This window comes from Hipposideros armiger, unplaced genomic scaffold, assembly GCF_001890085.2.
Source record: "Hipposideros armiger isolate ML-2016 unplaced genomic scaffold, ASM189008v1 scaffold_39, whole genome shotgun sequence".
Classification (NCBI taxonomy): domain Eukaryota; kingdom Metazoa; phylum Chordata; class Mammalia; order Chiroptera; family Hipposideridae; genus Hipposideros; species Hipposideros armiger.
In genome coordinates, this window is record NW_017731389.1 from 4,051,382 (window position 1) to 4,076,914 (window position 25,533).

General features: G+C 39.8%; 1 protein-coding gene across 1 annotated transcript in view; it reads left to right on the forward strand.

Moving 5' to 3' along the window:
* The window catches only part of ANK3 (ankyrin 3), a 339,429-nt gene that overhangs the window by 225,789 nt on the left and 88,107 nt on the right, over positions 1 to 25,533 (forward strand). Inside the window, exons 21-23 of the mRNA XM_019638372.1 lie at positions 8,086 to 8,139; positions 15,562 to 15,685; positions 20,650 to 20,752. Of these exons, the coding sequence (XP_019493917.1) occupies positions 8,086 to 8,139; positions 15,562 to 15,685; positions 20,650 to 20,752 (281 nt within the window). The remainder of the gene's footprint in view (positions 1 to 8,085; positions 8,140 to 15,561; positions 15,686 to 20,649; positions 20,753 to 25,533) is intronic.

Sequence of the window (25,533 nt, forward strand, 5' to 3'; positions counted from 1 at the left end):
AAGTCACCAGGAACATATACCCTATAGAACTTCTCCTCACCAATTGCCTAGTAATCTCCTACTTTCCTAATCTCCTTTCATCCCAGTAAATAAATCAGACTACAGTAAAACCTTGGGTTGTGAGTGACTTGGTTTGCAGGTGTTCCAAAAGACGAGCAAACATTTCTAATACATTTTAACGTGGTAAATGAGCAATGTCTTGCAATACGAGTAGTTTGTTTCTGGAACGAAATATGCGCGCAAACCAAGGTATTACTGTATTTTGTTTTTAGCTTAATAGCTCTGGAAAAAGGCCTTGGAGATTAGCTTGCCCCGAGGTAGTCCAAGGGAGGGGTGGTTGTTATGCAGAAATCGCTTTTCACCTGAAATTGTATCATTCTACAAATACCTCTTAAACCATCTACCCTTTTGCCTGATAGTTCTCTGCTTACAACTGACCTTTTTAAATAGACCTTACGTAATTGCATGCTACTCTCAGCGATAAAGTCAAAATGAAATCCCAGAAGCAGAGACCAAATCTTATTCTCTGGTGTATCCCCGGGACCCAGCGTAGTGCCTGGCACACAGCAGATCCTCAGTACAGGTTTGGTTAGTTGCATCGAAGTGGAGGGGGAGACTCAAGGGATTTCTGACAACACGAAGGATGGAGAAAATGTACCTCCTGTGCTCCTTTTGCCTTCCATTAAACACCTTCTCACTGAGAGGGTCTTAAGCTATGTATGGAATTGATGAACAGCTTTTTAATGACTCCCCCCAAGGTGTATCTGCATCTCAAAGAATAATGAATTGAAAGGAATTTTCAGCTAAAGAGAAAGATCTGTGGACTAGAATCTAGGCCTTTATTCTGACACAGGGTCCATCTTATCTTTGGTAGCCTATCTTTGGAACTGGAATTATTCTGTGATTTTCATCCACACTGTCCACTTCCTCAGCTGTGTCCTAGACATTTTCATTGAGATTCTCACAGATGAGAATGACTCTCATCATGCCCTAAACATACCCTTCAAAACAATGTCTCTCTCCACCCTTCTCCATCTCAGTAAATGGGTCCATTACCCAAGCCAAAACCTGTGGCTATGTATAATTTCTTTTTTTTTTTTTCTAACCACTCATATCCAGTCCATAAGCAAGTCCTATCAGTTCTACTTCTAGAAAACATTTCAAATCCCTCTTCTCTGCATCCCATGGCCACCACCCTAGTCCCACCCACTGACGTTCTCCTCTGGGATGCTGGGGAGCCTCTTAACAGGGCTCCGCTTCTACCCTCGCCCCATGGACCAGGCTTTCTGCACAACATCCTTAGCAGTCTTTTACAGGTGTGCACTGCATCATTATTAATAGTAAATTGCATGTTATTCCGTCCCCCAGTGTAAAACCCTCCACAGCTTATAGTTATGTTTTGAAGATGTGTTCATGTTGTCGCATATAATTGTAGTTCATCCATTCTCATTTCTATATAGTATTCTATTGTAGGCTTGTACCATAATTAAATGATCCATTCTCCTGTTAATGGAAATGAGGCTTCGGGCTGTTGCAAACATAGCTGCTACAAACCTTCTTGTATATGTTTCCTGGTACACATATGTACACATTTCCATAGGGTATAAACCCAGGGGTGTAGTTTCTGGTTTGTAGGTTATGCAAAGACAAAATTCTCAAAACCAGGTAACACTAAAACTAGGGTGGTAAAATTAGATAGTGAGGGTATTAAAAAAAATGAAGGAAAGGAAAGAATATCGTAAACAAAGTGATGGATGGTAGAGGAGACTGACTGGGAGGGGGAGGTGGGAGGTTTCTGAATTGCTGATGTTCTGTTTCTTAACCTAGATGAGGTTTATTTTATAACTTGTTAAAATGTACATTTGCATTTTACATTGTTGTCAGCGTGGTTGCTGTATTTCATCATGAAAGTAGCTATACCCCCCACAAAAAACACAAATACACCCCCGAAATAGCACAAACATACAGCTAAAATAAAAACCTCCCAAAGCTTTACATTGCCCTTAAAATAAAGCGCAGTCCCTTTCTGTGGTCAATAAGTCCTCTGTGACAATTGCCCCCACTACCTCTTTTCCATTGTCCTCTCGGCCACATTCTTTATTTCTTTCTAATGCTTATCTCAATTTATTAGTAATAAATTTCAGGGGGCAGCAAATTTCTTTCTGCAAAGGGCCAAAAGTAAGTATTTTAGGATTTTAAGGCCATAGGGTCTCTTCCCTATTCAACTATTCAACTCTGCCTTTGTAGGGTAAAGTGGACGAGACAATACCTATACAAATGGGTGTGATTCTAGAACAATAAAACTTGATTTACAAAAAATAGGAAGGCAGTCTGGATTTGAACCACAGACTGTAGTTTGACAACTTGTGATTAATTTTGTTTACATTCTCTCAAATTAGACTATTAGTTCCATGGGAGCAGAGCTGTCTTTATCATTGTCAGAGCACTTAGGACATAGACAGAGAGGCCCTCATTTGTGGATGAGTATCCACTGGTTAAATTCCACACTTTTACTTGTGTCTCTGTCCCTCCACAGGATCCCATATAAATAAACACCCCCAACATCATAAACAACATACTTAGCATTTATTAAGCCCATTCTGTGGGCGAGGCTACATGCACTATGTCACTTAACACTCACAGTGGCTCTCTGAGTTACAACCATTAGTATTCCAATTTTCAGATGTGGAAAATCAGTTACAGCAAGTTTAAGAAACTTGATCAAGATCATACAAATCCATGCAAGTACTTAATGCAAATTCCTGTCCTTAACCTCTACTCTAACATCGATGGCGCCTGGTGATTTAGACAAGAGTCACGCAACTGTTGGATTATTATAAGTTTTAAATGAGATAATGTATAAAGGGTTTAGCCAAGAGATCTCAGTAAATGTTTGTTACAAGGTACCTTACCTTGCTTAATTTTCTCAAGGTATTTGAGAGCATTATCAGTACTATTATTACTCCTATTTTACACTCAGTCCTAATTGAAAGCGCTATTTTAAAGTGTTATTAGTCCTAATTCACATTAAGAATTCTGAGACCCAGAGAGTTTAAGATGTTTTGTCAGGTTCACATAATCGAGGAAACTGGAATTTGAGTTTCACTTTTTTTTCTTCAACTTTCTACTCAATGAGATGCTGTACAGATAAAGCAAAGAAATTCAAAAAAAGGGGGAGATCACTGAAGGCCTCAAGGAGGAAACATTTTAAGGAATAGATAGAATTTGGACTAGCAGACATAGTGTCGGGGGCGGCCTGAGTACAAGGGTGGGGATTGGGAAGAAGTGTTCCAGATTTAGAGAACGTTTTAGTCCAAGCGTCAGAGACGGGGAAGCGGAGGGCTCCCCGAAAGATCCAGCACACGGGGGGGCGGCGAAGCCAGGCACTGGCCAGATGAGAACCCAGGGCAGGGCATGGGGAGGAAGAGAAGCGGTTCTAGGAAACCCTCGGCACACACATTTAAGAGGAAGAGGAATGCCAAAGGATGCAGAGAGGGAGTCGTGAGCAGTGGAGGGAGAAAACCAGGGAGTAGGTTTTAGGGAACCTGAGCACAGACACTGTGGGAACCCCTGGTGACCTCCCCAGCTGCCACGCCCATGACATCATGCATGTAGACACAGGAGGAGTTCTGATGTAGGTGAGGAAAGTCAGACGGTGCGTGTATTTTCTTTTCCCAAGAAGCTGTGACAGAATCAAGTAGCTGGAGTGGCCCATGGAATGAGTGGGCAGAGGGATTGTCTGTTTTAACAGAAGGCTGGGAATTAAGCATGCTCACTGACTAAGGACAATAGGTTGGTTTTTTATTTGCCCAAAGCAAGTTGTGACTTTGAATCCACTTCTCTTTCCCACATCCTTGTGCCGAATTATTTTAATCCCTGCTCATCTACCTGGAATGCCTGACCTGCTTCATGTGGAGGGGGGCTTAATCTGACCACCCGAGCCCCGCTTCTCTCCCCCCACCCCCAACACACACACACACACACACACACACACACACACACACACACACACACACACACACACTGGGGTTCTTACTACAGAGAGAACAAAGTACAACTTCAGCACTGAGAATGAATGGGCAGGGGGAAGGCAGGGTGGAGGGCAGAGAGCTGGGAACAGGAGGACTTAGAGAACCAGATGTTACCAATAAGGAAGGTGGCCTGACCCCCTCGGGCCAGAACTGCGATGAGGATGAGAGCTGACAACAGGCCCTGAGTGTCTTCACCTTGTATGTACATGTCTTTTAGGTAGAGGTCAGAAATACAAAACAGACCAATAAATGGGTATTCATTGACCTGCACACTGAAAGGCAGCTTGGGTATAAGAGAAGGAGGAGGCCAACCCTTTGCCCACAAAGTGTACCCGATCCTGGTACTCTTTTATACCTGGAGACGGTGAACACATTCCTGTGCTGCACATATGGTCCTTAGGCACCTAAGTAATGAAGAGCCAAGATTAATGAGGTCTGTGTTTATAGTCAAAGCTAGACGAAGAGCTAAGAAAGAATGAATAGAAGAAAGAACCAACTGGCAAGACACTGCCACCCTGAATGTAGCTACCTAATTTCTCTGCAAGCAAGAACCAACATTTTAGTGCCTGATTTCACAGGGCTGGTTTGTGGCTAGTAATTTATTCATCATCTCGTCTTCTTTACAAGTGGCATAGATTTTAGATAACGAGAAGAGTGTAAGTGCCTTGTACTCCTTCCTAGCTGCATTCTGTCGTTATCCTTCGATATGCGGTTGACCAAGTCAGTGCACTGTCTAATCTTACTTAGATGACTGAGGAGGATTTCTGGATTAGGGTTAAGGAATATTGATAAGAACATGAAAAAAAGTATAGTGTCTGTCCCGACATTGTCTTTTTCTACCTCTTCACAGGAAAGTTACTGAATTGTTTGGCCTTTTCTGGGATGGGTTTGTTTATTAACCCAACCAAGATCACAGGGGACGTTTTTCATTGCTACATCTGGAAAAGTTCCAACCCTGAGTCATGCGTGCTTACTTTAGAAACTATATCTAGCCTGGATTAAGGAGCAGTAAACTGCTATACAGTTCTTTTTTTAAAAGAAGCACTAAGAACAGAATAATGTTGAAGAGTAAAGAAGCAAATTAACTTTCATACTCTTAAAGGAAAAAAAAAATCAGCCTGAGCCAAAAGAGTTGTTTGTTCTGTGGGGTAACAGCAATTTGTTCTTGTTATTGTTTAAGAGATGTGCAAACTTTGCCATTCAGGCCTAATTCCTTGTGGGCCACCTATGAAGCCATGATCTTATGAGCACTTAAGCCTAGAGAAAGGAAATAAAGAATGTAGTGGATGGCCTTCCCCTATGAGGTACATGAAGCCCTTAAAATGACATACACTTCTTCAGCCTTCTTAAGACCACCTATATCACTCATTGCTTATCTAAACATTTTCTCAACATACCCTTATTCTTCTCACATGTTTGACAAGGGAAGCAAGAAAAGATTATATTCCAGCACTTCATTTATATTTTGAAAGGACAACCACTGTTGCCAGGAGATGCTGGAAAACAAATGGTCAAAGGGAAGGCCTCCAGCATCTGCTCATTCCTCACGCAGGGGGCAGGTGGAGAGTAAAAAGGAGCAGGAGGGAGAGCTCACTCCATTCTTTACCTCGGGCTTGGAGCCATCAGCCTCTCTCTCAGCCTCCAACCATCCAAGAAGGTATTGACAGGAGTCACAGGCACCTTCTTGGGCCTCCAGCTGAACACAGAAGTGTCTGTGTTGCACACGTGACCCGCTCAGGTAGCTGGCACAGTTCCATCATCTGCATATCACCTCCTTCCTTGTCTCCATCTCTCAGGAGATTCACAGGAGGCCTTGCTAAATACAAGCTCTTGATCCCAACTGCAAAATGGAAGGTGAAATAAGTGCAAATATGGAATCTAAGTAACTTTCTCATTAATTATTTTGTGACTCCAGGATAGAACTAGACTCTTAGAATTAAAGTTTGAGTGGATCAGGGCCCTACGACTATCATATTCCTCTTCCTTTCTACTGCTTCTTTACTTTTTTGAATCTGCCAATATCAGGGGATTGAGGGAATGACATGTGAGCAAACACAGTCGTTTGGATTCTCCATGCTGAAAATGTACTGTCTAAACATTAGGGCAGATAAACATCTTTTTATTAAGCTTTTGAATTGATGGAAAATATTTTCTCTTCAATCGTATTTGTATTTTCGTGTCCCTTATTTGACCCTTCAAAAAAATCAAATATGCTGAGTCTTATTTGTCTCATCTGTAATGGGGTTAATAATACCACTTGGAGTTGCTGTGACCATATGAAGAAATAAAATATATGAAGCATTTAGAACAGCATATATTAATTAGGTGCTCGGTAAATGGCAGTTTCCCTTTTTTTTGTCAGATGAATACAACTATTCGTAAATCCTGCTATAGGATGAGAATTAGGCAGCAGAGCATGAGAGAAACAGGGAGAGCTTTGAGGGTTTGGGTCTTCAGTTAAAAAAAAACCATAGGTGAACAAAAAATTGCGTTTTTCACCCACCGCTAGATATATGTTGCTTGTCACTTGGATGACAATTGTTATTATATAATCGAAATTCAAGGGCCCTAAAAGTATGGACTATCCAGCCCATTTCCTCCTACTCGGTTGCCTATCACTCCAATAAACGTGCCTACTTGCCATCTTAGGAGCATCCTCATTCTTTCCCTCCCATGCTTCGTTTTCCGGCTGGGAATGGCCATCTGCCCATTTTTTTCTCCTTTCTACCTATCTTTACTCACACACCCTCCGTTCAACATCGACCAGATCTACTCAGTGAAATGCGACGGCTGCTTCCTTTGAGCTCTTTTAATACCCTGTCATTGTGGTGTGCTGGTGAAGAGCATTGTGGGTTCTAATCTAGACTTGACCACTAACTAGACATATTGAGTTTTGTAAAATAACGTCTCTGAATCTGTTTCTTCATCTGTAAAAGGGAAATAATAGTACCTGCTTTATTATTTTCATTTTTTTATTTTTTTAGCTGAGCCATCCTGCCACCTGTTGGCAGCTCAGCGGCTGCTCAGCTCGGGCCGGGACTCGAACCGCTGTTGCTCAGAGCTCAAACTCTTGAACGAGCTCTTAACCAACTGAGCCACTCGGCCAGCCCAATAGTACCTGCTTTAAAGGGTTGAGGATTAAATGAGACGTGCATATAAAGTGCTCAGCCTGGCACATACAAAGCACTGAAACCATAGCAGCAGGAGTAGTAGGACAGTGTTTGTATTATTTCTGCCCTGGTCTTCACTTCTTTACTAGAGACTAAATGACTCAAAGGCAGTACATAGTTGACTTTACTCATAACATAGGTCCTAGCCCATTGCTCTACTATCTCGCTACTCAAGAGTGTGCAGTCACCTGGGAGCTTGTTATACATGCAGGATCTCAGGGTCTGCCCTAGACCTGTGGAATCAGCATCTGCATTTTGGCAAGGTTTCCAGGTGATACAAATACTGTATATGCATTGAAATTTGAGAAACACTGTACTCAATTCATTGAATTCATTTGCTGAAGCTGATGTTTTCATTATTCTAGTAATTCCCACCAGGAAAATAGATCCTTAATTCTGTAGAATCGATACTGCCATTAGATAACTGTCGTGAATTTGGAAGTATCCTTTAGATTAGTGATTATCAAAGTGTGGTCCCTGGACCAGCAGCCTCAGATTCACTTGGGAACTTGTTAGAAATGCAAATTTTCAGGTGATTCTAATGCATCCTACAAGTTGAGAACCATTGCTTTAGAACATTGGGAAGCTACCAGAAGTAACATTAATAACGTGCTTCTCCTTCCTGCCTTGTTAGTTCATTTCTTCTGTTCCATCTCTTAAGGAGGGAAGTAAGGTCAAATATTATTAAATATTGAGTTTCCGTTCCATGTTTGCTGGATATTTCTGGATATTTGCTTGTACACATACACGTCTTAATATCTAGCTGGCCAACCTGTATCTATCAAAATACCTTTTCAGGGTATGGAACACACAGCCTAAATGTCTTATCTGCAGTCCCTGTATTTTGTTTTGTTTTGTTTTAATTTTATTCATTTTTTGAATAGGTGATAGATGCACAAGGTATAAAATTCCCAAGGTACAAGAGTTTACGGTGAAAAGTAAGTCTCCCTCCTCCCATCACTCCAGTCGCCATCTCCAAAAGCAATCACTAAATTTTCATTGCACACATTTATTGAGCACCTACTATGTGTCAGGCACTGTTCTGGACACTAGATATGGGATAAAACTGGGAAAAACCCTTGCCCTCATGGAGCTGACATTTTGGTTACCAATTTCTGATAGTATTTGTTCAATAACATAGTGTATGGCAGTAGTTAAAAGTGGAGCCCTGTAGTCAAGCCAACTGATTTTGAATTTGATTTTCCCCATATTGTAAGTGATGTTACTCTACCCATGTGAACTGGGTTTTCTTTATCTTGAAATGGAGATAAGAATTCTATGTTATAATGTTATTGTGAGAATTATGTGAGATAACATTTCTAATGCACCAAACTGTGCCTAGACAGAGTAAGTGCTCAATAAATATTAGTGTTGATTTTAATGATGTGATCTCATTTTACTGTTCTATAAATGTAGACAAGAACTTAAAGGATTTCTTTTCCCGATAGTTTCCATTTCCTCTCTTTGCTATGTGATAATCAAAAAAATCACTTCTTGCAGAACAAGCACAGTAAATTTAAATCTCTTCTAAGTTGTAATCATTAACTGTTTATCTGTAAGACTATTTGCTGAGTTCTATTAAGAAACCAACCCCTAATAAATCACTAGTGTATACAGACTGTGTTCCTCTTTATTCCTTCTAATCTAGCTTTTAAAAACTCTTATGTAATTTGGAGGTTTTCTACTATTAATCATTGAAAATATTTTATACTATTAATTTCAACTCTATAATGTTATAAAATACCTTGGGGAAATTCTGCATTTCACAGCAGAGAAACTAAGCAAAGTTTCTGAAAATATAATTTGGAATAGTTACCTGAAGGAACTCTCTTTATGAATCTAGTCTCCATCCAGATGGGAAAACAATTTTCAACCCCTGGAAAAGCTACAAAAGCATTCCTTGGTGATGGTCTTAAGGGGGAAAAGAGTAGAAAAAAATTACATGCAAAAATAAAAGAAGAATGAAAAAAAGAAAAGAACCACTTGGCATGAAAACATTTTTAAATATTAGACCAAGAATTGTTTCCTTTATTTAGCATAAAAAGGATCATTAGTGGGCATAATGAAAGACTGCCAGGAAGTTGGGTTAGGTATATCCTACCAGATACTGACATTGGACCATCAATTTGGAATCTAAAAAGGAATGAAAGCACACCTATTTGACCGACCGTAGTCCTGGTAATCATTTAATATACTTCTTATCTTTCTTTCTCTCCTTTGTCCCTGATTCTGTTTGGTACTATTTCCTGGCAGGCAAAGTGTATGAATCTTCGAAAGGTTGATTGTGGTCTTAACCTAGTCATGTCCTAGGAGGACTAAGAAGAGGAGATAGCTGAGACACTGAAATAAAATAAATGCCTCTGAACAGCTTTTGTTACTTGCTTCATGGTGGGATGGAGGTGGATTTGGGGTGTTTTGTGTTCTTCTTTATGCATTTTTCCAGCCTCTGGTATGTTATTACCAGAAATGGATTAACAATAAGAACACCAGTACTCCAAATTTTGAAAGGTATAAAATCAGCACTGAATAGACGAGGCCACCTCTAGTGGCATTTACCAGTGTACTTTTCCTGGACTTTGTCTACACTAATAATATAATGCATTTTGGAGCTAATTCTAATTTACTAGGGAAGCACTAGGCAACCAGTATGTAACCTCTTTGGCTTACCTTTGGACCTTCTCATTTCTCGTTCTGCTGTGTTTCCACTAATTATTACAACCCATCGCTAAACTCACTGGTTTAATTTATTATCTCCCATGACTGTGCAAGTTAACTGGGGGCTCAGCTGGGTTCTAGATATCTTTCATGAGATTACAGTCAGAGGGCAGCTAAGGCAGGAGCAACATGGCAGGATGTTCAATATGGTGTCTTCATTCAAAGGCCTGTCACCTCATCTGGGATGACTGAAACAGCTGAGGGTTGACTGGACATGTCTGTCTCTCTATGCCATCTCTCTGGCTACCTTGAGCTTCTTTACAAGCATGATGGTCTCAAGGTAATTAAATTTCTTACATTGGGATTGGCTTCCTCTGAACAAGTGTCCAAGAGACTTAGGCAGAAACTGCAAGATTTCTTTTAACTCAGACTCAGAAGTTATGCAAAATGACTTCTGCATTTTATTGTTCAAAAATCAAAGGGCCGGCCGAGTGGCTCAGTTGGTTAAGAATTTGCTTAAGAGCACGAGCTCTGAGCAACAGGGTCGCTGGTTCGATTCCCACATGGGCCAGTGAGTTTCACCTGAGCTGTGACCGAGCTGAGCCACCACTGAGCTGCCAACAGGTGGCAGGATGGCTCAGCTGGTGAGAGCACGTGCTCCTAATGACAAGATTGCCTGTTCGATGATGGCTATGCCTACCTGTGGCTGGGACTGAACTTGGCACCTTGAGCTGAGCTGCCGCCTGGATGGCTCGGTGGATAGAGTGTGCGCTCTTAACAGCAAGGTTGCCAGTTCAACTCCCGCATAAAGAAAAAATTAAATTAAAAAAAAATCAAGCTACTGTACCTAACACTTCTAGAAAACATAAACCTTAGTACATGGAAAATTGTGGTTCTTGATTTCATATAATTATATGTATTATTGATTTCATATTATATATATATATATGTGTGTGTGTGTGTGTGTGTGTATATATATATATATATATATATATATATATATATATAAACAAATTTATCTGATGTTATGTGAATGCTGTCCATTAATACAGAGGGTGCCAAAACAAGTGTATATGCATTTTAAGAAAGGAAAACTGTATTAATATTGTAATACTCAATATATCCCGATAACGAAGGATAAAATACAAGTCACGTTTGACTTCTGCAATTACAGGAGGTGCTCAACGTGGTTACCATCAGCATGATTTTAATACAGTTTTTCCTGTCTTAAAATGTGTATACATTTTTTTGGCACCCTCTGTCGAATTACCTTTCTTGGCTTATACCCTCTTGTATAAAAATTGTTGGTCAGAAGCTGCCACTAATCAAAATGTATTTGGATTACAGAATGTATTAGGGGCAATTAATAAATCACTCAATATAGTTTATCTCATTCCTTTCTAACCTTTGGGCCAGTAGTGTTTTACTGTGCAACAATTACAGAATAATGTATTGAAAGGAGAGTGAGTTAGTCTTGTTAGTATTCATTCATTCATTCATTCAAGAAATATTTATTCAGTGCCTATGATGAGCCAGGCCCTGTATTAATTAATAGAGAGCAGGGACAATTTGATGCTCTTGTTGGATTTTTGCCCTTACCAGGATAAAGAGAAGCAATTTAAATACTAATTATATGAGTTCATGCATTCAGATGCTTGGGCACTAGAGAAAACTGTGTTACAGAATAATAGTAACAATTAGTGCTGATTGAACCCTTGCTTTGTGCATTATTTCATTTAATCCCCCAAGAGGCCTTAGGATAGAGGCAGGGTTACTATCCCAGTTTTGCAGACATTGAAACTGTGACTCAGAGTAAAGAGCGTCCCAAAGGTCACCTGATCGAAAAATGGAACTTAGATATGAATCCATAGCACCTACTATGCAAAAATGCATTAAAATAATCCCATTGCCTATATTTCTATATTCCGTGCCTCTTAAGAAATGTTTTCACCCTTCTAAAATGGTAAATGCATAGTTGCTTAATGTCATATGTCTTTTAATTAACCTTTGACCAAATGTATTGACAGCTCCCATTCCCACCCCTGCCCCAGGCTTCTGTTGGTTTCACAGTGACCATTTCCAAAGTCTAAGAAGGATGGGTGAAAAGGAAGGGACACTTAATTTAATTGACATTTGACAGTATAGCAGTCATCAAGCTTGACATGCCAAAAGTGTGCTACGCTGCTGTGGCATGTAGATGAAAAAAAAAAAAAAAAGCAAAACCACCAACCTCTTTAATAAAAGCAATCATCAATTCAAAAAAACACTTCTAGGCCCTTGCTTACAATATACCAGGCCCATGAAAAATGTGGTTCCTAATCTAGGGGATCTCACCATCCAGTGGTAATGACTAAACAGATGTTTCTACTGGCAGTACAGTCTAAGGGAAGTCCACGTGAGGGACCCCTCACTTCAGGCGATGAGTTAGGGTGGGAGGAATTCTAGAGAGCGTCCAAGATTGGAAACATGACTCGGGTGAAGAAGGGCAAAGGTTCCATCCAGAGAGTGTACCCTATGTCATGGTTCAAAGTCTAAAGATTTTCAGGAATTCTAGGGACTGACATAATTCTATATAACAGAGAGCAGGATGGGTGTGGAGAAGTGGCCAGAGAGAGGCTGGCCAAGAAGTCAAGACGAAGGACCCTTTTCACTGCAGTCCTTTTGAAGAAGTTTGAGCGACAGTCACTGAACAAGACTTTGCTAAGTAGTTTGGATTTTAAGTGCAGTTGTAATGCAGATTACTGTTTAGACATTTTCTCCATTTTAACCATGACTTTTCTTTCCATTCTTTATAGGATTGGAAATTATTATTTTCCTTGGGAATATCTTTCAATATGTACCATGCATTAAAAATGGCTTCCCTTGTATTTCTACGTATTTATAATGTTGATTACAGCCAGGCTGGTCAAATGAAAACACCAGGTATCATATTGCCTTAATATTAGATGAACCATTTACTCATTCATGCATTCATTTATTTATTTATGCATGTATACATTTACCCAGGAAAAACAAATCTGTTTCCCACTTCATCAGTTCTACAGATTCACATTTCTGTATATTTAGGTAACGATCCAAGAGATAGATGCACTATCATGAGAAAGGGCTGCAAACCACTTACTTCAGCAAGATAGTTTCAAACCCTTTACTTGCTTTCTAGCCGAAGTCTTCAGTTATTCTGAGGAAAAGTGAGTGGAATTGCTTCTCCAGCATACCCAGATGAAGGGTGCGTGGAAGTCCGGCTCAGTTTTTTCCCTCCGTGGCCAACATAAACAGGGTGGAGCAGCTGTGAAGGGAGGCCAGGAGTCCCAGCAAGAGTGAAACAGAGTAACAGCCAAGTTAACAGAAGCACCCCTTTGGTGCTGCCCCCCTACCCTTTCCAGCCCACCCCAAACTCCCCCTCTGCTTCTCTCTCCAGGGACCTCTCCAGGAGGGAGAACCTGTCCGTTCCTTTGAGTGTATTAAAGAGTTGCAAGAACGCCTGCCAAAAATAAAGCAGAATATCCCCTCGCTTTTCCCAGCTTGTCTCACTTCTGCTCCTTTCCCCAAACTCTTGATAGAAAGCAGTGGTGATAATGAATTCGTTCTCCAGAGCTTCTTGGAGAGTTATGGAAATCACTGCTGCTTCCCCTCTGCCCCGCAGTTTCACAACCTCAGCTCAAGGGCAGGCCCTCCCTCTCCCTTTTTTCCCTCCTTCCACCTGACAGGGACCATAAATAACTGAGGCTCCCGGTGTTCCCAGCAGAGAACAAAGTTGAAAGTTTGCCTGGAGCTCCCTGCCACTCCCCGCCTGGGTCCCTTCTTTGTTTTCTTCTCAAGTTTTTCCTCTACCTGGATTGGCCGGCTTCTCAAGCGTGTTGGAGAAGAGTCACCTCCTAATTAAATGCAGCACCTCGCTAGCTCGCTGGCTCTCCCAGGATTTCAGGCTGTCTCAGTTACCCGGTTGGGCTCAGAGCACGGGTATCAAATTACCGAAAGTCTACACTCGAGCAGCCCTCATATTTACATACAAATAACTCCAGGGCTTGCATTTATGTCACCATTGGGTCCTGCGAGAGGCTTGCCAGAGGAGTTTCTAGTCCAATCAGAAGGAGCTTTAAAAGGATGTCTGCGGAGTGATCAAAAGGATCTTCATCTCAATTAAGAGTTAGCCAGGTTTTGTTTCTTTTTTTTTCTTTCTTTCTTTCTGAAATATTGGAAATCTTTGAACTCCGATGAGTAGGAAAAGATGTGTGACTCCTTAGTTGCCTACCAGGAGAGGAAGATGCTGAGAGGAACTCGACAGTGGTGGTGAAAACAGTGGATACAACCCAGGGATTGGTTTCTTTGGGCTGATTTGAGGGTAGATTCTAAATCACTGGTTAAGGAATTCCTGGAAACATCAGGAAAACATCTGATCAGGCTGGCCTGGTGGAAATGGCTTTACCACAGAGTAAGATCTTTCTTTAAGTTGTATTGGGTGTGCGTTTGTTTTTGTCTCGTGTGCGGTGAAATGTACAAATAGCCTGGCTGTAAATAGTTACTTAAAATAATTTCTTGGTATACTGGGTCAGTACTGGGTTGCAGTCGAAAGTTGATCTGTTTAGTTTTTACATTTGCAACAACAGTAATTGACAGTGTATTTTTAGACGCGATTGCTAGTTTAAAAGCTGAGCTTTTGTGGCTTCCTGAGTTTAAATGAATGGAAATTATAAACAGTACTGAGAAAGGAATTGGAAAATATAGCTGGAGCGGATGAATCACTTACCTTTGAGAAAACATAACATGCTTTTGAAATCTCTCTCGGCTAACCAAGCTTGTGTCCACAAAGAGAAAGAGAGTCATAAAAAGAAGGTAGAGTTTGCCTGTTTGTGGAAGGAACTTTTCCACAGCCTGGGCTACACTTTGTGAAGGATGGGAACCAGGAACAGTCCCAGAGGGCAGAAGGCATCTGGAAAACCTGCCCTGTCACTCTTGGAATGTGGTTTTTCCGTGTGAGGTCATGTTATGCATATGTAGCTAGTAAAAGTATTTTACATGATTAACTCTTTGTATGGACGGTTAAAGAGCCATTCATATAGTCCTTCAAACTGCTGAAACCCTCATTTGATCTCTATAGAAGACAGAGCCGCGTTCCAAATAGAGTTCAAGCACTGGGGCAGCTGAACTGAGTTGTTAGTTTATAGGTTTACAAATCGTTGAAATTGCTGTGTTTCAAGGTTCTCCAACTGGACAGTTAAGGTTCAGATTAAATAACTTGCTCGTTTCTTACATAAGGCCCGAACTGGAATCCTGTGGTGAGAAGACTATTTAAACAAAAGTCTGTTTGCTTCCCACATATAATTTCCAGAATGGTAAAGAAGAGGTAGTTTTTATTTTGCAATCAATGTCCATTCAAACAAGCTACCCTCATCATGGTGAAGAAAATGGACATAAAAGACCCTCCTTTCTGGTCAGCTGGGGCTTGAGAGTGAGGAAGGAGATGGGGAAAATGTTTTAAACTTGGTCCTTAACACCAGGAACTCTTTCTGCCACTTAAATTCACTCTGGGAATTATGAACTAACCTCTGCCTATACTTTTTCCTGCTAAACAACAGTTACAAATATTAACATGAAAATGACAGAGTGGGTGATTTGCTGATGACCAAAGGAGCAGGTTTCTCCTCAAAGGACACATTTTCTCTAAAGGGAACCTTCTGATTTGGGCTTGCTTTGTACCTCCGCAGGTGAAGATGCGATGACAGGGGACACTGACAAGTACCTTGGGCCACAGGACCTTAAGGAACTGGGCGATGATTCTCTGCCCGCCGAGGGCTACATGGGCTTTAGTCTTGGGGCCCGTTCTGCCAGGTATTTCATTGTTGCTGTTTTTTTCATAGTTAATGTAAGACAACCATGATGTGTCATAAACCAAAACCATTTTCATTTTTTTCATTATCCCTCAATGTGCTCTTTGGATGAGGATGTGAATTTGGTAAAATGTTCTCAACTCCAGTCTACATGCCCCGCTGTTTTCTTTCATGGTTTTCAGTCCTTAATGTTATGTGATTGGACATGTTAATTGTTTGTTCTTTTTTTTCCCCACCTTGAAATCATGCTTCAAGCTCAAAGGCAAAAGAGCTTAACTGACAAAACTGGGAGAACCGATCTGGGGTCCACATTTCAAAATTAAATGTTGTTCTGTGTTGAAAGAAAAATATTATTTCCCAATAAGTAAGAAATATTTGTGTTGATTGTTCACTATTCTCTCTTCATTCCTGAAAGAATAATTCATGATTGAGACTTAAACGGTCATTTTGGTTTAAAAAGAATTACATAATGTTTATTAGAATTGTCTACCAAGGATTTGAGTCTCTCTCCTAAAACTCTGCCATTAGTTTGTTTACAAGGGACATGTTGGGAATGTAACAGTGACTTACCAAGAGTCACAAACAGGAATGATAGCAAATTCAGTCCTTAAAACACTGAAGCATGAAACTTTTCTACAGGGAAAACCTTGGCTGAAACTTATCTGACACTGGTTGAAAGAAACGGGATGCTGTCCAGAATTTGGGGACTTCTTTTCCCTGGTTGGATTAACAGCTTGTTTGCTGATAGGTTATTTTAAAGCTAATAATTAAACCACCTAAACCAGAGCCCTGGGGATATTTTCCTATAGTTTAAGTATCTGTTGTAAAAAGTTTCATTGTCTAATAGTAAATGGCACTTCCCACAAAGTAAACCTGGGAATTTATTCTCAGTGTCCTTGACATGGTCAGTTTAGATACTAAATAGATTTTTTCTCTCTAGTTAGTCTTTTTTTCCGTAGAACTTGGAACCTCGTGTAATTTAGTAGAATTTTTTATTTGTAAATTTATTTATAAAAGGTCTTAAAACTTTATTGTAGCAGGTGTCATTAATAAGAAGGGGAAAGTAACTTTTTTAAAATATGTAATATTTAGATAGTCACAGATAGCAACAAGTTATAACTGAAATTATGCAGAATCTTAAAGATTCTCAAGGGAAAATTCTATTTAGAGATTTAATAGCTTTCGTAATCCAATAACTAGCTGATTCTCTTCCTCAGATAATAGGTAAAATGAATCAATCATTTGTATATAGAAAATTGTAGCAGCTGACATCTAGTGAGAGATGAAACCAGAATATTGCCTCATAATTTTTTCCCAAGACACTTCTAAGGCTTTCACACTTCTGGTTTTGATTACACCATTATTATTATTTGTTGCTGCTCTATGTTAATTCATTTTTTTTACATTAGCAACTCATGTTATGCTCAGAGGCAAATATTTTTTAAAAAATCTATAAAGCCAATATATTTTTAAGATATTAGCATATTGTCAAGCATGATATTCTGAGTGTAACATTTGAGGAAGAATACATTAAATGTGTAATTCATTCAACCATAACATTATTTTTCTTTTTTCCCTGTCTGATTTTTTTTCTTTCTACTTCTGTGTGTGTGTGTGTGTGTTTTTTCCTAAAAATACTTTAAAATAGTCCCAAGATCAGGTAAGAAAACAGCACTTTTACAGTGTTCCTCTGCCCTTCCCTGACTTGTTTTCTCATTTTTATTTTCTTCAGCGTTGTGATGTGATGTGCTGTGATGGGCTGCAATGTGCTTTTTTTTTTTTTTGCTTTTTTTTTTTCCTGCTCAGCTTTAAAATATCAGTTTTGTGATTCGGAGAAAATGAGCAAGTAACTAGATGTATGATAAGAAATGTTACTTATGCAAAATTGAATACTTAAGGAGTTTCTTTCCCTTAACAAAGTTTATATAGTGCATGAAGGAACTGGAGAAATTTCACTGGACTTAAAAGAAAAATTCCTGAAGGGCTGTTTGTTTGCTGTTTTATTTGAGTTGTGCTAGGTACATGATTATAATTTTAGAATTCTGAGGCATGTGGTTTTCTAACACTTCCTGTATTTAACACTTAGGGTATATTGATGACTACAAATAATATAATTGACCTTAGTTAAAAACAATTTAATGCTTTCCAGATCCCCATGCAAATAATGTCTAATTTTAGTAGCTGAAATTACTTCGATGTATTAAGGATTCAGAGTGAAGCTTGATGGATTTAATTGGTTCCATCTGTCTAATGTAAGTTGGTCTGGAACAATCAGGCATAAGAACGTTAGACATATAAAATGAAGACATTTTTGGGCCTTTTCGTTGATCGCTCCCAATTCTGGGCTCTGTTTTGTAGTTGGCGCTCATATATATGTGGAAAGAAAGAGAGGATGTTTAAAAAATATCAACAAATTTTAGATATATTTAGAAACTGGATTTACCATGATTATGTAGTTACTTTTGAAAACTTTTAGGTATTAGTCCACGTATACCATAAAACTCTTCTCACATACTACCCATATTAATATGCACCCTAGGAATCATAACTTGAAGAAAGGACTGTCGTATGCAGAGGGGAACTTCTCAGTGCCTCTCAAGGCATGTCACTCACTGGGGCAAAATAGAACCTTGGTCTGAGTACTCACAAGTTGCACTGTCTAATCGGGTAGCCCCTCGTGACATGGCTATTTATATTCAAGCTAGTTAAAATCAAATAAGATTAAAAATTCAGTTCTTCACTCTCTAGTCACACACAAGGCGCTCAGTAGCCACATGTGGCCAGTGGGCAGTGCAGATTTACAAGATTTAGAACACGTCCATCATCGTGAAAAATTCTGTTGGACAGTGTTAAGTTAGAGAATAGGAAGAGAATTCCTGCTTTTAGGAAGCTTATATTGTATTTGAGAGAAGGTAAAGGGGCTAGAAACAGGAATAACAGAAAGAAATGTTTGCAACTGAAGTAGAAGAGGGGGAAAAAAAGGAAGAGTTGTGTATGGGTCACAAGATTGGGCACAGCAGGCCTGACTGCAAGCAGTCAGTCATGTGGCTTACTAGGTAAACGCCTCTGTGTGCGGGTAATGCTTGCGTTTTTTCTCCTGTATCCAGTTTCTAATATTGCAACTAGCTCCTATTAGTCACTTAGTGATTATGTGCTGAATACACTAAATAATGAGTCTGTAGAATGATTATTTTGGGGTCAGAGATTCCCCTAGGATTCTGGTGAAATCTAAGGCTCTGATCCCAGAAAAATGTACCTATCCATTTGTGTAGACACTTAGAATAATGCCTGTAATTCAGGGGCCTCTATCTATCGATATAAAAATACCCTCTTTGGAGTAATCTTTTGTATATAGGAAGTCCACAGTGGAAAAGAAATCGTTCTGTGCAAAGCAAGGAATCATTCTTTATTTACTTCCTGGCTGTTTTCCCTGTCAAGCACACACAAGGAAGGCCAAGGCCAAAGTCTGACTGAGACGAGGGGTAAGATTCAAGCAGCCAAATTTAGATTCAGACAGGTTGTTACTACATAGGCAGTGACAGATGCCAACTTCCCATGGTCCTTGTGCCTCATACCAAAAGAGATGACACCAAAACAAAAAGGGCTGTATGTCTGCCATGCTAGCTGCGGGATGCCACATTGCCGAGGAGCCAATTCTAGCCTGCAGCTAAGCGGTTTTATGTTCTGCTGCTCAATGAAAGTTGCCTCCTGACAGCCTACCATGACAGGTGAGCTAGGGAGGCGAGAGGGAGGTGGCCTGCAGCAGCTCCTCACAAGCCTCCATCATCTGCCTTCCAGAATGATCACAAGGTGTCCTGCCAAGGCTCAGATTAGCTGTAGTTCCCATCAGCCTGCATGTCCCGTGTGATATGTGCAGGGTTAGCAGGGTCCTGTACTCTATTGCTTTTTGTTTCAATTGAGATATAATTGATAAATAACATTATATTAATTTCAGGTATACAACATAATGGTTTGAAATATATATATATATTGCGAAATGGTCATCACAATAAGTTTAGTTAACATCTATCACTGCACATAGTTACAGTTTTTTTCTTGTGATGAACTTTTAAGATCTCTCTTAGCAACTTTCAAATACACAATACAATACTATTAACTGTAGTCACCATGCTGTACATTACATCCCCAGGACTTATTTCTTTTATAACTGGAATTTTGTACCTTTTGACCACCTCCACCCATTTTGCCCACCCTCCCCCGCCCCATCTCTATTGGTTTTTAGTTGAGAGGTTAATGTGATGGATGGCATGTCAGGACATAAGGGGGCTTCACTCTGGGAAGTTCAGGGGCTAGGTAAAAATTTGAGAGTGGCTGGAAAGGGGTAGAGTAGGAGAGAGGAAGAAAAAAGTAGAGCAAGGAAAGACAAAATAACCACAAATGGAATTTGAATTCTTCAAGGCCAGAAAGATGGTGAAGAAGAACACTACTTCCTTCTTGGTGTTTTCCATGAGTAGCAACTATAAATTTCTCATAAGTTCAACCCATATCTAGTTCCCAAAGATGTATAAGCAGAACCATTTATAGCAGACATAATTCTATTTAATAGTGCAAGCTAGATAGATATGGACCAGAAAGAGAGGGGACCCTAACATATAAAGTCTACCATAAAAAAAATCTCTCAAATGATCAGATTATCTAGAGTCGTCTGGTGCTTCTCAATTGTCAGGTTGGTTCTACTGTCAGTGAAACATCCAAAGTTTTCATGCATTTCATCTTCAACACCGATTGGCCTAATTTTAAACAAAATCTGATCGTGAGATTGTCTAGAGCTGAAGAAACTTCCTCAAATATAAGGGATTTTACTTTTGACGATATCTTTTGAAGAACAACGTTTGTTGATATTTTTAGCCATCCTGCCTGCTCTTAAAGTTGCATGCATTAATTTTCTTTTATTCATCTCATCGTCACCAACCACTCTTGAATGGTTAACTGTAAATACAACAGCCTCCGCTCCTTCAGTTCGGATAGGTCGTACACCTTGAACAGAAGCTCCTATGCCCGGGACAGTATGATGATCGAAGAACTCCTTGTGCCATCCAAAGAGCAGGTATGCATTCTTTTAAAAATATTCTTTGATTGTTAAACTTTGACTTGTAGATTTGAATCAAGCACTTTGTCCCATGAAAAAAACTATATTTCTGCATGTTTGATTTTGCATTTGTAAATCTTCCTGTACTGCCGGTTAAAGAAAAAATCAGTTGTACCATAAACAGAATTATCCCTCTCTCTTCTGCCGGTGAGTCCCTAAAATCTCACAGAGAGAAACTCAGAAAGTCCTAGGAAAGGCATGGATACCTTTCTCATTTCTAGGTCAAATGTATTTCAATTTTTTTAAAAAGAGGGTTAGCTAATAATTGGTAGCTAACTTTGCTGATATTCACGTGAATGTTTGAATATGCTAAAAAAATTATGTATGCATGTTGGAATTTGCTACAATTGTCTTTAGCAAGGAGTTAAAGATTAGATTGGTCATGTTTTGATCCCTTACTTTCAAAACTGCCTGTAATGGGCTTTCTCGAGATGTGATACTATCTTGCTTTCTACCAGAATCTCTCATAGGTTCATTTGGTATTGGTGGAATTTGTTTCTTCCAGTAATTGTGGTTGAATAGATATTAGTTTAATACAAGAAGTCCCAACAACATAGTCCTGCTACTTATGGGCTCTAGATGGTTCCTTATTCTAGATATACATAATCCCTGGTTTTAAATTTGTAGTCATGAGTTGATAATGAATGAAAGTGTTTGGACCACGAAACTACTTTTGAAGGCAGCTTATAATATTTAAACCCGTAAATGATTGGTGAAATCGTGCTAGACTTATTCACAGCACAGTGAAGGTAAATTGAAGCAGACGAGTAAATGATAGTCACATCATCACCACGTTAGAAGTTAAGCAGCGAACAGTGCCCACATGTCTGGTGTTGCTTATTTCCAGACATACAGATGTACATTATATTTCACAAGGACCTATAACACATATTGTATTACTTTACACTCTCTAGAACATTCTTAGCAAGCAGGCCTTACACAGGTTATGTACAGTGGCTATTCAGTGTTTGGTCAGGCAGAAGCATCTGTTGTGGAATAGGTGTCATCACATGTCCTGGTTTAAGTGGGTGTTAGCACAAAAGAAATCATGTGCCTCAAATATTGAAGCTAAGCTATTGGACGTAAGATGTTGCCCAGATATGGGTTGAAATGTTCTGAGGAACTCTCTGCTTGGTTGGCTGTGGTCCCTGTCCTCGTCAGGTAATCCTGAACTCTTCATGTTCCCAGTAGAAATGACATATTATTAGTGGATATGTTGATAATAGTGGAAAAATGCCTATTATTCTCTGTGCCCTAAAGAAATCCCATAAAACTTATAAAATTGCCAGTGAGAAGAGATTCCTTGATTATCAGTGACATTTTGCTCTTATATGAAACACGTGCCTAGTTCTATAATGGAATAGCAAGTCCTTGATTGAACCTAATGATGGTCTATATTTCTGAACATATACTTGCTTTGGGGCAAGGACCTGAAATGGGGACCACCACAGCCATCATCACCATCACCACCATCACCACCACTGTGACCACCACAGTTACACTACCTCTCAATTTCTGAATATCAACCTTAAAGTAGAATACAAATGCTACAGGGCTACAGACAGGCTTCTGAGGGCTCTCACATCATTCATTACGTGTTAGCTCCTACCAAGACCTGCTTACTCAGATAGAAAGGAGAGACAACATTTACTCAAAATGAAGGATTTGTGAAAAGAAAGAAAGGGTAAAGAGAACTTTTGAGGTAAAACTGATCTTTTGTTCAGTTTGTTGCTACTTCGATTTCAAAATGTGGATGTCACAACACTCCTGTAGACCAGTCAGAGGGAAGGAGAGCTTAGTACATCTTGAAACCTTTGCAAAGAAATCTTAAGTTGATCACTACAGAAACAAGAAGTTGCTTTCTTGAATGACCACAGCGAATCCCATGGTCTGACAAGCATTCCCTGTGGAATGAGCATGATTAATGAGCATATAACCTTATTCCTGGCCACGCAACCTCGTGATAAATTCACCAGAGACTGGAAAAAAAATATGAAAGGCATAAAGACATTTTAGGGACAACTCAGGGCATTTGAAAATGTACTGGCTATACTGTTAGGAAACTTGTTCATTTTCTCAATAGTGATAACAGTATTGAAGCTATACAGGGGACTGCCTCTATTCCAGGGGTGTGCATGTTGAAGTGTCAGGAATGAAGTCATCATAAAGTCAGCTATTTCATTTCTAATGGATCAGGGAAAAAATAAAAATAAAAAAGCCCAGGGCAGGTAGAGAGAGATGCAATATGGCAAAATGTTCATTGTTAAATCTAGGTGGAGTTTACATGGGTATTCCTTACACCTTTTCTTCAACTTTTTTATTTGTATGAATACCTTCAAAATAAAAACTTGGAAGGAAAAACAAATTCTGAAAGAGGTGTATTAACCTTTTTAGTCCCTAGTGACTCATTTGTCATAGAGAAAAGGCTGATTCCTCAAAAGAGGCGTTCAGAAGAAGAGTCCCGTTACACCGTGCAAGACTAATGAAAAGCATTTAATTTAGAAGCTCATTTACACACTTTGTATTAGAATTAAGTCCAAAAATTACTGTCAGATTTAAAAGTGCCCTGTCATTGCCCAGTTAAAGATTCTGTGATCAGTTCAGGCGAGAAAAATGAATGAACATTAACTCTCTCTGCAAGCTTCTGTTTTGCCACAAGAATAGGCCTCACCCATACAGAGCCTACTTGCCTCTATATTGTCCTGCTTCTGATTGATCGCTTTGCCCAAGAATCACAATTCAAGAACAGTGGAGACCCAGGACAATTCACACAGGCCCGCTACCCCACGCTCCTGAGAACTTGTGCTGGTTGAAGGCAGGTGTGGAGGCCAGAGCTAGTCCCCATTCCCTGCTGGGCGGTAATCAGGAGTAGTGTGTAAACCACTTAATCAAGAGTGGGCTCTTTTTTTTACTGTGATACTGGGCTATCCATGAAATCTCTAGTTTTTCAGATTTCCTTTTCCTTGCAATCAATTATATGTAAATAAATCATGTCTTGCATTTGTCAGATCTTATGTAAGGCAGTGACTGTCAGTTCTGAATGCTCTTGAGAATCACCTGGAGAACTTTTAAGAAGACGATTGCTCAGTTCCTGAGTCAGTGGGCCTGAGAGGGGCCTGGACGTGGGATTTTTAAATGCACCCAGAGTTGAAAGCCATTGATTCCTAGTGGGAGTTCTTAATAGGGAGGCATACTTTGGAATCATCAGTGGCTCTTCAGAAAATAAGATGCCTACAGAATCAGAACCTCCTAACTGGGTGCCTGAGCACCTGTGTTTTTTAAAGTCCCATGTGATTCTGGGATGTACCTCTAGTTAGGAACCACTGATGTAAAGCAACTCTGGCTGGGATCTTGTATATTGGTCAGTGAACATCTCATGGATTTGTTTCATAAGGTCAGATTTGTGTGTGTCAGGTTGTCTTAGAGCAACATCTGTGCTTGGAAATATTCCTTTCCAAATAGGAGGTAATAAAGAAAAGGGATGATGCTAAACTGAAGCCCCGAAACCCAGTTGTCTAAGATGAATATAATAGACTGGTTCCTTCATTTCTTCTGACATAATCATTGAGAGCAACTGCCTGGCGTGGTTTATGTAAGTGCTGTGTGTGATCCAGGCCAGCCAATCCCCATTACATCAATGGAGGACTATTCATTAGACACCATAAGTGTCAGGAGATATGGTGGTGATGCTTATGGTAATGGTGGTGAAAACAGCCAATTTGGAGCTCCCGCTATGTGGCAGGCTATATTCTAGGAGTTGCACCAATATTAACTCATTTACATTTCACAAAAACCCTATGAGCTAATTTCTTGGCTCCATTAAAAAGATGAAGAAACTAAAGCACTGACAGCTAAGTAATTCTTCCCAGGGGACACAGCTGGTAAATGGCAGAGTCACTGGCCATCTGGCTCCTGGTTGCCTCCTTTTCACACCACTACACTGCACATCTGCATCGCTCAGCGTGAGGGAGGGAAGCCAGCAGAGAGCCCAAGGACTTGACTCTCCGTCCTCCAGGATCTCACACTTGTTAATATTCTTACTATGGGTGTGGCACCATCATCTTTATCCATTTTTAGCAGGAAAGATTATGTTTAGCCATGTGTTCTTCATTACGCTTCTTTCTCATTCTAATAATAAGTTCTTATTTAATGTGCTTTAAAAGGAACTGACAACTTCATTCAGCAACAAGTTATGAAAATTATGGGGAAAATGTTTCTGATAAAAATTATGACATGTAAGACATCCTTAAAGGAATGGAAATATTTGACCTTTACTTGGGTATGAGGTAGAAGGCCTGATAGTGGTCTAAAAATACTTTGCAGGCTAATTAGTTACACTTCCTTTGAATGACCCTAGAAGTAGTTGTAAGACCAAAGGATAGATACTGGAGGCAGAAACATTTAATTCAATATGATTTCTGGTAGGTATTCAAAGATTGGAGAAGAACAGGAATCACCTAGGGTGTGGATTGTTTTTACCTGCAGGTACTGTTCTTCTTTCTTCAGGTAGAAGTCACAGGATCTGATGGTGAAACCACTACCCACTTCCATTTCTGTCAGTGTAGTTTAGTGGAGGCTGGAATCCCTCCCTCTCCTCCAAGTTTGGGTCCAAAACTTGGCCATTCAGAGCCTTCCTTTTTCTGGATTACCATAATCACTTTAGGGTGAAATGTAAAACCTTAGCCAGTCTAATGAGACTCAAATTTGAGACTTTGTCCAGCCTTAGGTGGGTTGCTAAG